General features: G+C 37.6%; 1 protein-coding gene across 1 annotated transcript; it reads right to left on the reverse strand.

The window, feature by feature from the left end:
- Positions 1–2957: 2957 nt before the first annotated feature.
- On the reverse strand, positions 2958–6222 carry LOC130010330 (tubulin alpha-2/alpha-4 chain-like). The gene is made up of 2 exons (XM_050559146.2): positions 6048–6222; positions 2958–4345 (listed from the first exon to the last, which is right to left on the reverse strand). The coding sequence occupies exons 1-2, from the start codon at positions 6048–6050 to the stop codon at positions 2993–2995; spliced, it is 1356 nt and encodes a 451-aa protein (XP_050415103.1). The 5' UTR covers positions 6051–6222; the 3' UTR covers positions 2958–2992.
- Positions 6223–16851: the final 10629 nt, after the last annotated feature.

Below are 16851 nucleotides of genomic sequence, written 5' to 3' on the forward strand. Positions count from 1 at the left end.
CATCTTCTTTTTGAGGCGCGCCCAGATTTTATTATCTCAATCCATTCCAATTCTATTCATATTTCATGATGGCAAAAGTTTTTGACTGACGTGACCGCGAAGAAAAGGGAAATAACTCTGGTTTCGGCGCGTTCGATTACAGTTCCGATTGAATGATAACGATGGGCTGATGATAACGATGGGCCACGTAGAGACATGCGTATTTTAGTTTTCATTTCACTTTTCGATTTAAAAAAAAACCAAAAAAACTTTTAATTTTTTTTTCATTTAAGTTTTCAAACTTAGTTTTTTTTTAAAAATATTTTTAATTTAATTTTTTTTTTCATTTCAGTTTTTGATTTACATTTATTTTACTTTGTTTTTATCAAAAACGATTTTAATTTAGATCTAATTTAATTTAATTTATTTTTTATTTCATTTAATTTAATTTAGTTTTTATTTTCGATTTTTTTTGTTTGTTATTTTTTTAGCGAATTTTTATTTTCATTCAAATTTATTTTTACAGTTTAATATTTGTGGTACATCTTTTTTACACATTCTCTATGATAACCATGGGCCACCATACATATCTGGAGAATATGCGTAATAGATTGGAATAACCAGACGCTAGAAATTTCTATTCGGTTGAGACTCATGCCGTATTTCGATGGACCTAACTGACTTAAAATTAGAGTCAAAATGGAAACAAGTAGTGGTAGAAAAACAGATACGCGATATTTAATGAATTAAGTGAATAGAAGACAGGTCTTTAAATGGCATTTAAAATAGACGCCTTCTCGTATTATCAGTCTATATATCCATATATTTCTTCGTTTCTTTTCCAGTAGTTCTAATTTTTACAGCAGAATAAAAAACACAAGCGGGAAATAAGGAATCCCGTTCATCAAGTCGCATTATACCCATTTTTTGGCGTTCACCGTTTTGGAAGAATCACCGACACGTCGAGTGGCGTGTTTTAATTGGGAAAATTGGGTTTAACGTCCATTCGACAGAATTAGCTCATTTCGGGACCAACATATAGATAATACAATTTTGCTTTTAAATACGCTTGTGTGCAGGGGTCTTTAGCAATGGTGGAGAACCGGGGGACCCAGAGAAAACGCACATGGTCTTAAGACAGACGACGCACTCCTGGTCATACACGAGATCGAAACCAAGCACCTTGACTTAATGACAAACTGAAATGAAATGGAGTTTAATTTCCTACTTTTCTGCACCGGCTGAGCTGACGAAGACATGACTTAATAAGCGCTCGGTGTAGCCTACAACAATAAAGCAATTTGTAGCTGTGCACTTTGTTTCCAATCATTTGTAACAGAATCGATAATCAACCAGCGGCAGCTAGGCAGGATACGCCCCCAGTTGTAACAAAATCGATAATCAAACATCAAACAATTGGAAAATTGCTCTTAAATGGCTCTGCAGCGAGGTCTTTGGCTCGCTAACCTGCGTTGGCCGAGAAAGTTCATCTGAAAATTTCCTGCCACCTTTTGTCAGTTGTGTTGGACGGGATGGAACAATTAATAGTCGTTCGGATTGGATGGAAAATAGAGTTCCCGTGTACATATTGGCGTGAACGTAAAAGAACAATGGACAGTTGGAATTCGATGTAAGAGTAGACCGTAAAACCGCTTTCCGGGCAAACTTCCCCCCAATAGCACACTGTGTGGCGTATATCCATCTTCATTATAGCCCAGTAGGATGTTAGTTAAACACACAATTTCATCTCATTTAAGTGGGCCCCAAGACAACACGGCTTACGGCTTAAAATGTGCTCTGTGAAATCTACGAATGCGATACATGTATAAGAATTCAGTAAAGACCCCTTAAATATCAGTCCTTTAATAACTAATACACTGTATTGCTAATATACATAATGTTGAATTTTTTTTTAATTTCCCGATAAATCCAGTTGAATTTTTTAATAACTTAATAGTACAAATAGGTTTAGAGATGACAAAACTTTCTGTAATTCAAAGCAACGAATCAATTCTATTTTTGAGACACATTTTAAGGCCAGTAGCTATATTCCTTTAAAATCAATAGCAATATAAAAATCTATAAGCTTAAATGCTGTATCTAAATGTCAACTCAGGGTCCCGTTTCACGAAATTTTAACTAAGATAAAATCCAAATTTTAGTAATTTGATTCGCTAATATTAGATTGATTTTAGTGCGTAGCCATCAAAATTGAAGTATTTACTAAAATTTGATTTTATATTTAGTTAAGATTGAGAAACAGGGTCCAGTGCTAGTTTAACTTAAGATCCGTTTTAAATATAAACAAATGAGGGTTTGTTTCAAAGGCCTGAAACGACCGTTCAGACAAGAGTTGCAAGGTAGAAGTGCGGATCCAATAATGTTTAGATTGAAAGGGCATGTAAGACATACAAATCTCCATTACACAGAAGAGGCCATTTGCCCCCAGGAGTTTCGCTTAGTTACCGATATTTTTAAAGATGCAGTTTGTCTTTATTTTGGCTACAGATGCTCTGTAAACTTATTGAAATTTATTAAAAAACGGAAAAGGCCCAAAATCAATTAAACAGTCTGTGGTACTTATTCAACGGCCATAATTTGAGATTTTCAATGCATTCATTATCTATTTTTTAACTAGCAAGAACCATCAGTGTTAACATAATCTTACATAAAGTATCTTTAAGGAGTGGGGTTTAAAAAAGAACCCTAGAGGTTTTGTAAGGTGTGTGTGGGAGAGGAGGGGAGGGGGCGATGACCAACTGCTTCAACCCATTTCCATGGGTCTCTAGATGCATTTCCGTCTAATCAGTTAACACACCTTAAAAACGAGAGTGGTCTATGGTATTTTTTTGTTCCTTCAGAAAAACACCCGGGTATTGGCAGCGTTTTAAGATCCACACACGGTCTTCCGGTACACGTGCGTGTGTCGTGGTCTAACGGTACGCATATCGAGTCCCCTTTAATCAAAAAAATTGTCAGATGTTGATATCTTTTATTTCATGAAAAAGTTTTTCTAATATTCTTCTCCTTCCTCTTCTCCCTCGCCTTCAACAGAATCAACACCAACTTCTTCATAATCTTTCTCTAGAGCAGCCAAATCTTCTCTAGCTTCAGAAAATTCACCTTCTTCCATACCTTCACCAACATACCAGTGGACGAAAGCTCTCTTGGCGTACATTAGATCAAATTTATGATCTAGACGAGCCCAGGCCTCGGCAATGGCAGTTGTGTTACTCAACATACAAACAGCTCTCTGTACCTTGGCTAAATCACCTCCTGGTACAACAGTTGGTGGTTGGTAGTTGATACCTACTTTAAAACCAGTTGGGCACCAGTCAACAAATTGAATGGTTCTCTTGGTCTTGATGGTGGCGATGGCAGCATTGACATCTTTGGGAACAACATCTCCCCGATATAACATACAACACGACATGTACTTGCCGTGACGAGGATCACATTTAACCATCTGGTTGGCTGGTTCAAAACAGGCGTTGGTGATTTCAGCCACGGTCAGTTGTTCATGGTAGGCTTTCTCAGCAGAGATGACTGGAGCATAGGTAGCAAGAGGGAAATGGATACGTGGGTAGGGAACCAAGTTGGTCTGAAACTCAGTAAGATCAACATTAAGAGCACCATCAAATCGTAGAGAGGCGGTGATGGAGCTGACAATCTGACCAATTAAACGATTCAGGTTGGTGTAGGTTGGGCGTTCAATATCCAAGTTACGGCGACAGATGTCATAAATAGCTTCATTATCAACCATAAAGGCACAGTCAGAGTGCTCCAGGGTGGTGTGAGTAGTGAGGATAGAGTTGTAGGGTTCAACCACAGCAGTGGAAATTTGTGGTGCTGGGTATACGGCGAATTCTAACTTGGATTTCTTGCCATAGTCGACACTCAATCTTTCCATGAGAAGAGATGAGAAACCAGAACCGGTTCCACCACCAAAACTGTGGAAGATGAGGAATCCCTGAAGACCAGTACATTGATCAGCCAATTTCCTGATTCTGTCGAGAACCAGATCAATGATTTCTTTACCCACGGTGTAGTGACCTCGGGCGTAGTTATTAGCAGCATCTTCTTTACCGGTGATGAGTTGCTCAGGATGGAAGAGTTGGCGATATGTACCGGTTCTTACTTCATCTACAACGGTTGTTTCCAGGTCCACAAACACAGCTCTTGGCACATGTTTGCCAGCACCCGTTTCACTGAAGAATGTGTTGAAGGAATCGTCACCACCACCAACAGTTTTATCTGATGGCATCTGACCATCGGGTTGAATTCCATGTTCTAAACAGTACAGCTCCCAACAGGCATTGCCCATCTGGACTCCAGCTTGGCCGATATGGACAGAGATACACTCACGCTAGAAAAGAAAGAAATTAAAATCTTGACATTTTGTATTTATATCAATATAAGTAGAATTAAATATACAAGCACCAGTGGATCAAGGGGTAGACCACCGACTAACCTGGAAATCTCAGGTTCCATCCAGATGTTGGCAGAGAAAGTTCTTCAGGATTTCAATCTGATTAAAATACAGATCTATATTTCGTTTTTTATACTTTCGATGGCCTCTACTGCATGAAAATCTGACAAGTTATAGTGAAAGGTTGTGTCAGGAGTATACGAGCGACTTTTGGCCCTGTGACGTCAGACATTGATTAATCAGCGTTGACGTTTCTGGTGATTTGCGCACAGTTCCATAAAGAGCACACCAAGAACTCACCGCAACAGACCGTTTCATTGGCCAATTCCTCACATCAACTAGAACGCCGTTATATAACAACTCTTCCAGGCCCTAGTGTTGTGAAGACAAGTTAACCGAAATCTTGAAATATAAAAAAACCGAAACGAAATAGAATCCATGTTTTAATCAGATTGTCGGGATTTATACAGCCCTGTAATCTTCGAGTGGGGATAAGGTTTGAAAATTTCATAAAGTAGTGCCGTAACTATTCTAGTCAGTTACAATTTTATTCCCTGGTGTCTTTAATAGGTAGGAGGTGGGGGTGGGAAAAAGCCAAGACCTTACTCCATGTCACTTCACTCAATAACAGACCATATGGTCTAAAACTTACGCGTTAAAACACTAGACCAACAAACCTATGGAGGTTTACCCTTGGTTTAAAAACTTTAGAAAACATTTTTTAATAAGTCTAAACATTATATTTACTTTAGCGGTTTATTTTCACTTTATTTATATTGTATTTTACTTTGAATAATTTAATTGCGTTTGTATGATATATCTCTTGAAACGAATTAATCAACCATGCGTTTTACCACAGGAGTCTGACCTTCTATCCGTATATATATATATATATGCATACACCTTGTCCAACCAGACAATATATTTTACAATGAGACATTGGTGGCTGCACAAGTTGGTGGCTGTACTATATACCGAAAACACGTAAGCAACTATGTTTACTGAACAAAAAGTTTGTTATTTGACAGACATAGCTAACCACTGACAGTGCCTGAGCTAGCATTGAATTGAGTCAGGTCCCGAGATGGTACTTTTCTATTCATGTCCCTGAAGCAACGACTGCTAGTTTTACAACATAACATGTACGGAGTTAAAGGGACAATGTCACTCTTGCTATTTAACCTACACTGCATATTCAAATCAAAAGATAATATCTTATACAATCCAATTTTAATATTTTTGGGAGGGGAACAGGGACACGCATGCGTCTTAAATCCGACACTGGGTTTAATTCACATTTTAATTGCCGTCGATCGATCACAGGGTTCACCCATCCTTGTTTAGTGTTGTGTTACTGTCAGCTTAAAATAATCTCACCGTTTGGTCGTAATTCTTGTTTTTCCGATACAATTCATTATTCGCTAGGATCAGGTAGTTTGCTAGATACACATTTCGGAATTCATTTCTCAATATACACCTATTCTAGTTTTGGCAGAAAGGCCATCCAGGGCCTCAATGCTTTTTCAGTTTCAACCCTCAAACGAACATAATCTTATGACGAACGTGGTTCAGATTCATAATTGATGCATAAGAAAATATAAACTTTAGCAAATTTAGTAAAGAAAGGATAATGACTTACCATGTTGATGATCAAGTTTTAGCTTCTGTATAAAGTAATATAAAGGTGTACAAGCTTGCTATAACTGATGTTTGTCAGAAGGCAAGGCAAAGTAAATGATGACTCCGAACTCCACAGTTCGTAGTTTATATAGTGTAATAACTGTTGTCTATAGCAACCCTTTAAACGCCCTCGGTTTTAGCGACCAACTAGTGATCTGTATAGACAAAAACAATTTAGAAACTGTCGTCAACAAGGCGTGAGTTAATCTCTCCACACCACTACGAGTTTGTCACGAGAAATAAAGCTAAGGCGAAGCCGAATTTTTTATGCGTAACGACCGAGGGGTGAAAGGTCTATATGAGACAATCAAATGAAGTGAAGTTCATAGCAAAACACCCCTGTCTTCAAAATGGATTGGTCCCCTGGTTGTCGTGTTAAGAAAACAGGGGCGTGCACACGCCTTCTTGACCTTTGAGTTGGAATATTGAACAATCCAAACTTTTAAAAGTTGCGCCAAAAAACTTTTGATGGACGTTTTTAAATGAGTTAAAGGGCTTATGGCTATATTGCCAATAGTCTCCCCTTGTTCACTCTCACGATTTGTTTCCTCAGTCTCTCATTACATTTTGATCTGTAAATAATGATGATGTTCCATAGTAAAAAGCGACTTTATTCTTCGAGGGATCGCCATCAGATGATGGTTTCTGGAATGGGGTCGCAACCAACAAATGGTTGGGAACCACTGGTCTAAAAGCACATATTAATGTAATATGAATGTATATATAGTGATTCATATTCAATTTTTAATTTTTTATTGTAATTTATAATCAATTATGTGAAATACTTGAACTGTCGTTCCCGCTTCCATAGTTCACTCTACACGGTTTTTTTTTTTTGCTTTTTTTTTATTTTATTGCTTTTTGTTAAAATTATCATTTTGTCTTTTTTGAATCACTCATTACTAATTACTTTCACACTGCCTTGTTCCATGTGTTGTCCAACCTCCTCGGTTTTCTCTGGGTCCTCCGGTTTCCTCCCACTGCTAAAGACCCCTACGTGCAAGATAATTATTGAAATAAAATTGAACCATGTGTTAGTCCCGAAATGACCTAGTTCGTGTCGAGTGGACGTTAAACCTCATCTCTCTCTATTACTCGTATGTGAATTGCTAATTAGTAAAATATACCTGCGTTTTTACCAAATTAAATCTGCACAAAGTCTGTATCGAGAAAAAGAAAATATAAAAAATCAGCGGGAATTTTGATAACATGCATCACTATATATCAGGGCCCTTGAGAGGAAGAAAATGTGCACTAGTTATCTGAAAAATCGTTCGGTTTACCATGGGTTAAAAGCAACTTTCCTCTCAGGAAAATTTGCGTTTAAGCGGGGATTTCGATTAAGCAGATTGAGATAAAGCGAAAACTTTCGTTCATACTTATATAAGCTTCAAAGGAGCAATACAAAATTCATGCATAATTGCCCATTTCAATTTTGAACTTTGATGGGCCCTATAGACTCGTATGTGCCCTGGGGCGGCGCACCGGCTACACCCCCATCTCGCGAGGCTTGCTATACAACTTATTGTACCTGATACCACTTCTCATTGGAGGACTTTACAAAGCTATCAATTTTTCGTTTAAAGGTACAATACCACTCTTGTTGTAACTGAATAATATGTCCCAATCTTTATTCTGGTCAACAAATTGTACTATTTTACAATATTCCAATTAAATGATGATACAAATTTAATCTTAACACACCTAATTTAAAAAATTGAAAAAATTCAACTCAATGATTTGAAAAGCCTGACGTAAAACTTTTCAATTGTTACTTGGATTTAAAAATATTTTTGAACCCTCTGGACAAGTAAAATAGGATTTAATGGATAATTTACTCAACAGGTAGGACACTAACACATCTAGTACTTTGAATAAGGCTATTTTTTTTTTTTTTTTTCTGGAGCTGTCAAGCCAGCAAGAGTGTTATTGTCCCTTTAAAGATGCATTATGAAAGATTTACATAAGGTGCTGACCATTGTTGCTATAATACGTTTGACATAGATTGTTAATTATCGTAGCATCGTTAATTGTTAATCAAGACTCTATTTTTAAATTAAATTATTAAAAAGTAAGATCGTATTTTAATCCGTTTACACCCGCGCCATCCGCTGGTCTAGTGGGTTGATTATAGGCTTGTCATGTAGATAAATGTCTAAATAATAATTTGTACAACAATTGAAGCCAAAATAAAAGCCTGTGGGGGGGGGGGCTGTTTCACGAAATTTTAACTATGATAAAATCCAAATTTTAGTAATTTGATTGGAATTTAGTGCTTAACCAATCAAAAGTATCTACAGTACTAAAATTTGGATTTTATCTTTAGTTAAGATTTCGAGAAATATGGCAGATTGATCTCTTAAAATACATTTTTAAGTCTGTTCCGTATTTAGTTAAAGAAATGTGAGAGAGAGTTGGAGTTTAAAGTCCACTCAACACAAGCTAGGTCATTTTGGGACTAACATATGGTTCAATTTTATTTCACTTTAGCAGTGGGAGAAAACCGGAGAAAACACACGAGGTTAGACAGGCGACCCAACTCATTGTCACATACAACTACAAGCGGGGAATCGAAACCTAGACACTTGACTCAATGGCGGACCTTACGATGCAACGCGCACGCGTTAACCATTCAGCCACCCAACCCCCCTTATTCAGTTAATATTTTAACAACCATAAGATGGAAACCATTGTATGTTCCATTCTATGTTACGGTTATTTTGTTTTATTAATTCGGGTCACAAATGTTTTTAATGTTTTCATGTTTTAAAAAACTAAATGTCAATTAATATATAGGATTATATCAGTGGCCTTTGCCACATGGCATACTGTATGACGTACACCTGTGGCTGTGGCTCAGAAAGGTAAGAAGGGCCGGATTTTAAACTTTAAGAGCCCTGGGGCACTTCAGGTTCTGGGGACCCTCAACATGAAAAATAATTACATGACAAATAGAAAAAGTGAACTGAAACGATTGGCCCGAAGATCAGATAAAATAAAGGTAAAGATAAGAAAATATTTTTGAGACTAACATATGGTGTAATACTTGATTTACGAACTTTTCCAGGACAATGACCAAACGCCATTACGATTTTTTTTTTTTTGAAAGAACATCCGGATGCGCATTGACTTATTCAGCCACATTTTTGTGAATTCCAACGACTGACCGCAGTTTCCTATATACTTTATTGCTGAAAGAGTGTAAACCGGGCTTGAAAAACCTTTCAGATAAATCTTAACCTAATCAGTTAATTGTACTTCATTACGTAAGAGGTTGCACATGCCGTATCTCGGTCAATCAATTTTTAAAACTTAAGCACCCAATCCACCCAATGTGTAGACAAACAATGTGTAGATGTGTATGTTGTTTCCGTACAGTAACAATATTGATTAAAACCATCCAGTATAGAGTTATGTAAAGGCAATTATAGTTAGGCGTGGGTCTGGTAGGCGTAGCTTATAAAACCAATAGGGTTTAACGTCCTACTTTTCTGCACCAACTGGGATAATGAAAACTAACAGAATGGCTCTAATATTTATAGTGTAACCCTGTTCGAGGCTATTATTTAAAGCCGTATGTGCTTGTTCTTTTTTTTTCTTTTTTTTTTAAATGTCTTTAATAATATCATATTTCAGTATTATTTCATATAATTAGTTATATATTGGTGTGGGGGTTGGGGTGAGAAGGGGGTATCATATAGTTTAGTTATATATTGGTGTGGGGGTTGGAGTGAAAAGAAGGTATCATATAGTTTAGTTATATATTGGTATGGAGGTTGGAGTGAGAAGGGGGTATCATATAGTTGGTTATATATTGGTTTGGGGGTTGAAGTGAGAAGGGGGTATCATATAGTTAGTTATATATTGGAGTAGGATTGCAGTGAGTAGGGGGTATCATATAGTTAGTTATATATTGGTGTGGAGGTTGGGGTGAGAAGGGGGTATCATATAGTTAGTTATATATTAGTGTGGGGGTTGAAGTGGGAAGAAGGTATCATATAGTTTAGTTATATATTGGTGTGGGGGTTGGAGTGAAAAGAAGGTATCATATAGTTTAGTTATATATTGGTGTGGGGGTTGAAGTGAGAAGGGGGTATCATATAGTTAGTTATATATTGGTGTGGGGGTTGAAGTGAGAATGGGTATCATTTAGTTAGTTATATATTGGTGTGGGGGTTGAAGTGAGTAGAGGGTATCATATACGTGTAATTAGTTGTATATTGATGTGGGGGTTGGAGAGAGAAGGGGTATCATAGTTAGTTATAAACTATTCAAAAAAAGTAGGGGATAGTTGATTTTTAAGTGTTATTAAAGTCACCTAATGAAACTGACGAAGAAACAAATGACAAAATAAAATGAAGTTCACATTCATCGATTTATTCCAAATGATCGTTAGACTAAGTAAGGCACAGACTGACCATTATAAGGGTAAAATGATACCCGGGGTCAAACAGCAAAGTTACCACAGCATCACAACCAAGTCAGTAACGGGTAAATCCTCCTCTGTTTGCCAAACAAGCATTGATCCGACGTGGCATACTCCTAATGAGACGTCTAAGGTCATTTTGGTCCAGATTGTCCCATTCCTGTTGCAACGCAGCAGCAAGTTCTTGGACATTGGCAGGACGTTGTTGACGTTGACGTAACCTCTGTCCAAGCATGTCCCAGACATGCTCGATGGGGGAGAGGTCGGGACTCAGTGCTGGCCAAGGTAATGTGGTGATGTTCTGTTGTTGGAGGTAACCTGTAACGATCCTGGCCCTGTGACATCTTGCGTTGTCATCCTGGAAGATGAAACGGCGGCCATGACGTCGTGCGAACGGCACAACATGGACTGCCAAGATGTTGTCCCGGTAGTACTGGCCTGTAACACGCCCTGCAACAACATGTAAAGCCGTTCTTCCAGCAACAGTGATGCCTCCCCACACCATAACAGAACCACCCCCAAATCGATCATGTCTGATGACGTTAACGTCTTGGAAGCGCTCGTTTCGACGACGCCACACCCTCCTACGTCTGTCCAAAAAATCAACAGTGAACCTTGACTCATCTGAAAACATCACATTGCTCCAGCGTCGATTATCCCAGTGTTGACGATCCCTACACCAACGACGTCTTGGCTGAATGTGATGATCTCTCAAACAAGGGATCACGCGAGGACGTCGGGCGCGAAGGTGACCCCTATGCAGTCGATTCCGAATCGTCTGGCCACTCACTCTCACACCAGTGTCTGTTTGAAGACGAGCGCTGATCTGATTTGCTGTGATGACACGATTTCTCAAGGCCAAGGTACGGATAAATCGATCCTGGGCTTGAGTTGTCGCCCTTGGTCGACCTGAGCGTGGTCTGTCCTGAACAGATTGTGTATCACGGTATCTGGACCATAGCCTGCTTATGACAGACTGAGAAACATTCATCGTCCGCGCCACAACCGCCTGTGTTGTGCCGATCTGTAGCATGCCAAGGGCACGTAACCTTTCATTTTGGGTAAGCCGACGCATATCAAAATTTGTTTTCTGGTCACTAAAACAATTAAACTGATGTTTCCACCCTGGAATTCAATGCCACAATGACTGTAACATTCAAAGTCAGAGTCGTGCAAATCTTGGGTTGGACCCCCATGATGATACCAAGCATCACCTGCATTCCATGCGGTAGCTATTGGTGCGTTTGGGCGTCACATGTAACTGGAAATGTTTCTTCTGTTAGGTTCTATAGTGACTTTTTTCGTAGTCATTTGCATATTTTAGTATTATGCCCCCAAAATCAAATATCCCCTACTTTTTTTGAATAGTATATATTGTTGGGTAGGGTAAGATTGGTGTGAGTAGAGGGCACCATATAGTTAGTTATATATTATGGTAGGGTAGGATTGATGTGAGTAGAGGGCATCATATACATGGGATTTTGTTTAATCTGTCGATTATAATAATATTAATGGTTTACATATTTGTATGCGGGTGGCGGGGGGGGGGGGCGATACTGTGGCATATGGCATAACCCCCAGGTGGTTGGGGCCATGGTTACGAGGATGAGTCTGATGCTATCGACGATTGGGTAATGTTGATATAATTATTATCAAGAGGTTGCTGATCATGAAGAAAATATTACCACTACGATATTGACCGGGTAATGAAGATGATGGAGAATGTGCTGGAGAACAAGCAGATGGTGATGATGATGATGATGACGATAATGATGATGATATTGATAAAGGTCAGTAATGATGATGATGATGATGATGACAAAGATTAGTAATGGAGATGATGGAGAATGTGATGTAGAAGAAGCAGATGATGATGATGATGGAGAATGTGATAGAGAAGAAGCAGATGACGATGACGATGATGATGATGGAGAATGTGATAGAGAAGAAGCAGATGATGATGATGATGATTACAAAGATAAATCTAGTTCTATAGATGAATTAATCTTGATAATTATGATCAATGTGATGTTGGTTTTTAAGAGAAGGTAACTACGACGGTTACCAGGGTAATGATAACGACGATGATGACGATAGTGCTGATGATGTGAGTCAGGTCTTACTGGAGCGTGTATAATATAAAATGCATGTATATTAATAACCAACGAACACAAACCAATCGATCAATATCAAGACTTAATGTATATATCAACGATTAATAATATATAGATTATATTGATGTTGTTATATACGAAGGTCAGTAACAATATCTTCTTCAATCGTTTTAAGTATTACAGTTTCAAAACATAATAAAAAAATGAAATAAGATAAATTAAAGGGCTGGGGCCTGTTTCACGAAATTTTAACTAAGATAAAATCCAAATTTTAGTAATTGGATAATATTAGATTAATTTTAGTGCTTAGCCAATCAAAATTGAAGTATCTACTAAAATTGGATTTTATCTTTAGTTAAAATTTCGAGAAACAGGGCCCTGGTATCTTATTTCGATGGGCAAAGCGGGATGAATGATGTTGGAATTACTGGGATGTGTAGAGTGGCAACAATAGAATCGACAATTTAGATGATCTGAATGAATGAATGAATGAATGAATGTATGAATATATTCAAAATATAAATTTAGTTTGTTATAAAATATATAGATCTATAGAAGAATATCAATTGTTAAATATCATTATGTCATAAAGTATAAAATTTTAACCATTATAAGAATACACGTATCAAATAAAATCAATACTCACTTTTCTTCCCAATACTGGTCACTGCGCCGTTTGAACTTTTCCCTTGTCTGAGAAATGGCCGTTCCCGTTACCTCAATAAACCCACTGGTTTCTCGTGTAAATTCCTTCATTTTTGTCTGTATTTTCGTTTACAGTGGTTGCCTACAATTGTAAGAAAAACAACCATTTATCGATTGAAATGTTAGATATCATTAATTCAAATAGAGGCATCTAAATATGAATTGCATTAAGAGGGAATTCCTAGAAGAATATTTGTAAGATCTATTGGTCTGTGTCCATTGTAATCCAGTCCTTGTAAGAAAAACAACCATTTATCGATTGAAATGTTAGATATCATTAATTCAAATAGAGGCATCTAAATATGAATTGCATTAAGAGGGAATTCCTAGAAGAATATTTGTAAGATCTATTGGTCTGTGTCCATTGTAATCAGTCCTTCCAGTGAATTATAATTATTCCCTTAAATGTCATCAATTTGTATAAGAAATAAAGTAAGATGTCCAACGAAATTACAGAGAAAAATCCACGATGAATATTTAATTTATTTTAAATATACCGTAAGATCTATTGGTTTGTTTCCACTGAAATCAAGCCCTCCAATAATTTAATCCCTTAAAATGTCACCGATTTCTATAAGAATTAACGTAAGGTGTCCTTAAGATGCGAAATACACCTAAAGAGAAAAATCCACCTAGAATATTTAATTTATTTTAAATATACCATAAGATCTATTGGTCTGTGCAATCGAACCTATCAATGAATTAGTCCCTTAAGTAATCCCAAGATGCAGTTGGTCACATAAATATCACAAACTCTATTTACTTACATTGGTATTATTTTAAACCGATTGATATAATCGCTACGATGTCAACTGATTACGGTAGCACAGAGTGCAACCAAGGCACAAATGGTATCCAACAAACGTGTTGTTTAAGATAAAAAGGTTATCTAATAAAAACAAAAACCATCACTAGTATACAGATCTCCACACAACATTATCTCGTAAATAGTAAATATATCGCTTGAATAAACCGCTTCATAACCTGTCAATGCCAACCGTTGTCAAGTATTTGATACAAAAAACAACACGAGTCAGTTAAAGACTGTGTTTTTGTAATCGAATGTTATTGAACCCCGGTACTGCAGGCGAAGAGCGACTTTAAACGACTAGGACGAAGAGACAAGCATTGACTTGATGCTGATATTCCTTTCATATGCCACAGAGCATGGAACTAAGCATGAACTTACAGGCCTCGTACTTGCCGCTATTACTGTCTAACCAGCCTAACCACCCCGTGTCCTGTCTTTCGGGCCTGGAATTGGATTCGAAATGTAGATTATTTTAAAAACTGGAATTATACATACATGAAATTTTTATGCACTGCACTGTCTGGAACGCTGGAATTAAATCAAACAACCGTGATATCTTTTGCACGTAAACTGGAATTGGAGTCGAACCGTAGATTATAAAAACTGGAAGTATACATACATGAAATGTTTAGGTACTATGCACAAACAAACGTTATGACCTGGCGGTTCTTGTGACGTACAGTACAAACTGTTTCTATTCTATTAACTCATCAGGCCTACCCATCCATACACTTGTTATAATCGATTCTTTTATAATCTTCATATATTCATTGATGACATGTTATGACAGTTCATACGATTTTAACCAAAAGTTCTAAATGCCACTCATCGATTTAAAAAAAAAATTATTTTAGCTGTTAGAGGCTACAAACTGTGTTATCATTAATTAAATGATTAAAGAAGTTCCGAAATATCAAAGTCATGAAATGTCAGGGAAAATTAATAAAACAATTTTTATCAAATTTGTTTCCAATATATAAAAATGATGATATGTGAGTGACAGGGAAAAGCAGAGAGAGAGAGAGAGAGAGAGACACCACGGCATTTGACTATACAGGGCCCGCGACAACTGAGGTGAGAAAGGGAGGTGGAGTTTAACGTCCACTCAACACAAACTAGGTCATTTCGGGACTAACATATGGTTTAATTTTATTTCAATAATTCGATTGCGCATAGGGGTCTTTAGCAGTGGGAGAAAACCGGAGGACCCGGAGAAAACCCACGAGGTTGGACAGGCGACCCTACTCCTTGGTCACGTACAACCAGGGATTCGAAACCACGCCAGTCAACTCAATGACAGACTTTATGATAAAGCGCGCGCACGACAGGGAAAAGCAATAAACCAGTTGCCTTCACCCGATTAGATTTTATTACATACTTCGAGAAGGTATTTGTTGAGTAATAAAACCTTCTAGTAGTTTATCGAGGGCTGGCCGTCCTTACCGCACGGTACAAATATTATCACCACTAGAAGCAACAAATTCCAGAACAAGCCAGAACTCATACCAAAATGGCCGCTTTATACAAATGAGTATTTAGGGGAATACTAACCCGAACCCTAACCCTAACCCTTTTAAGAGAAGTAAAAACTAAATTAGACCCAAGTTCAGTCTTTTAAAAAGGGTTAGGGTTCGGGTTAGTTATCTCCAAAATTCTCATTTATATAAAGCGGCCATTTTGGACTCCGGAAGCACCCGAACCTCGATAAACTACTAGAAGGTTTTATTTGTACCGTGCGGTAAGGACGGCCAGCCCTCGATAAACTACTAGAAGGTTTTATTACTCAACAAATACCTTCTCGAAGTATGTAATAAAATCTAATCGGGTGTTGACTTAACGACAGACCTTATGATACAACGCGCACCCGCTAACCATTTAGCCATCCACCCCCACCCCCATCCCCCTAACATAATATCGCAGAAGTCAGTGTCTGTTTTTTTTTTAATATAATCAGCAGTGTAAACAAGAAAAACGTTATGAAGAAAGGATTAGTTTGTACGAAATCGATAGGATTATTATTACTTTATTTGTCCGAAGGCACATTAAAATGGCGAAATCAATAGAATCAATGTGAATTTTACATGAATAATGTTTAAACCAAAATTATTTTTTTTAGTGATTAATTATGTGTTTAACCTTTGTTCTGGCATGTTGGGGCTTTAATGAATCTAAGAACAGGAGTGGCGAATGGTCTGTGAGTCGAATGCCACGGTTTCGATCACACACTTGTACGTGACAAAGAGTATGGTCGCCTGCCTAACCTCTTGGGTTTTCTACGGTTTTCTCCCACTTCTAAAGACCCCTTCACGTAAATTGTGCCATAGGTAAGTCCCGAAATGACACAGCTGGTGCCGAGCGGACATTAAACCCCATTTCTACCTATTTCTCAGATACTAGGAACTCTCCATGTGACATTGTCTTTTTACATTCCACATGGGCTAGCGTTAGATTCTAAAATAGCCCCATTTTATAAGAGTACTATGACTTCGTGTGTAATGAAAAGCGTGGGGGGGGGGGTAGCCGGGGCAGTGATTTGTTCTAAATTTTATCTTATGCTTGTTTAATGGGGCTAAATCGCTAATATTTGGTACCTAGAAATGGGTTGCAACGCATATGATAATAACAACAAAACATATACTTATGGAAAACAGCTACTAGTGTATTTAAGGCGACGTTTCGTAGAGTATTCTCTCAACGTTATCAAGCT

Source organism: Patella vulgata, chromosome 8, assembly GCF_932274485.2.
Source record: "Patella vulgata chromosome 8, xgPatVulg1.2, whole genome shotgun sequence".
NCBI lineage: Eukaryota > Metazoa > Mollusca > Gastropoda > Patellidae > Patella > Patella vulgata.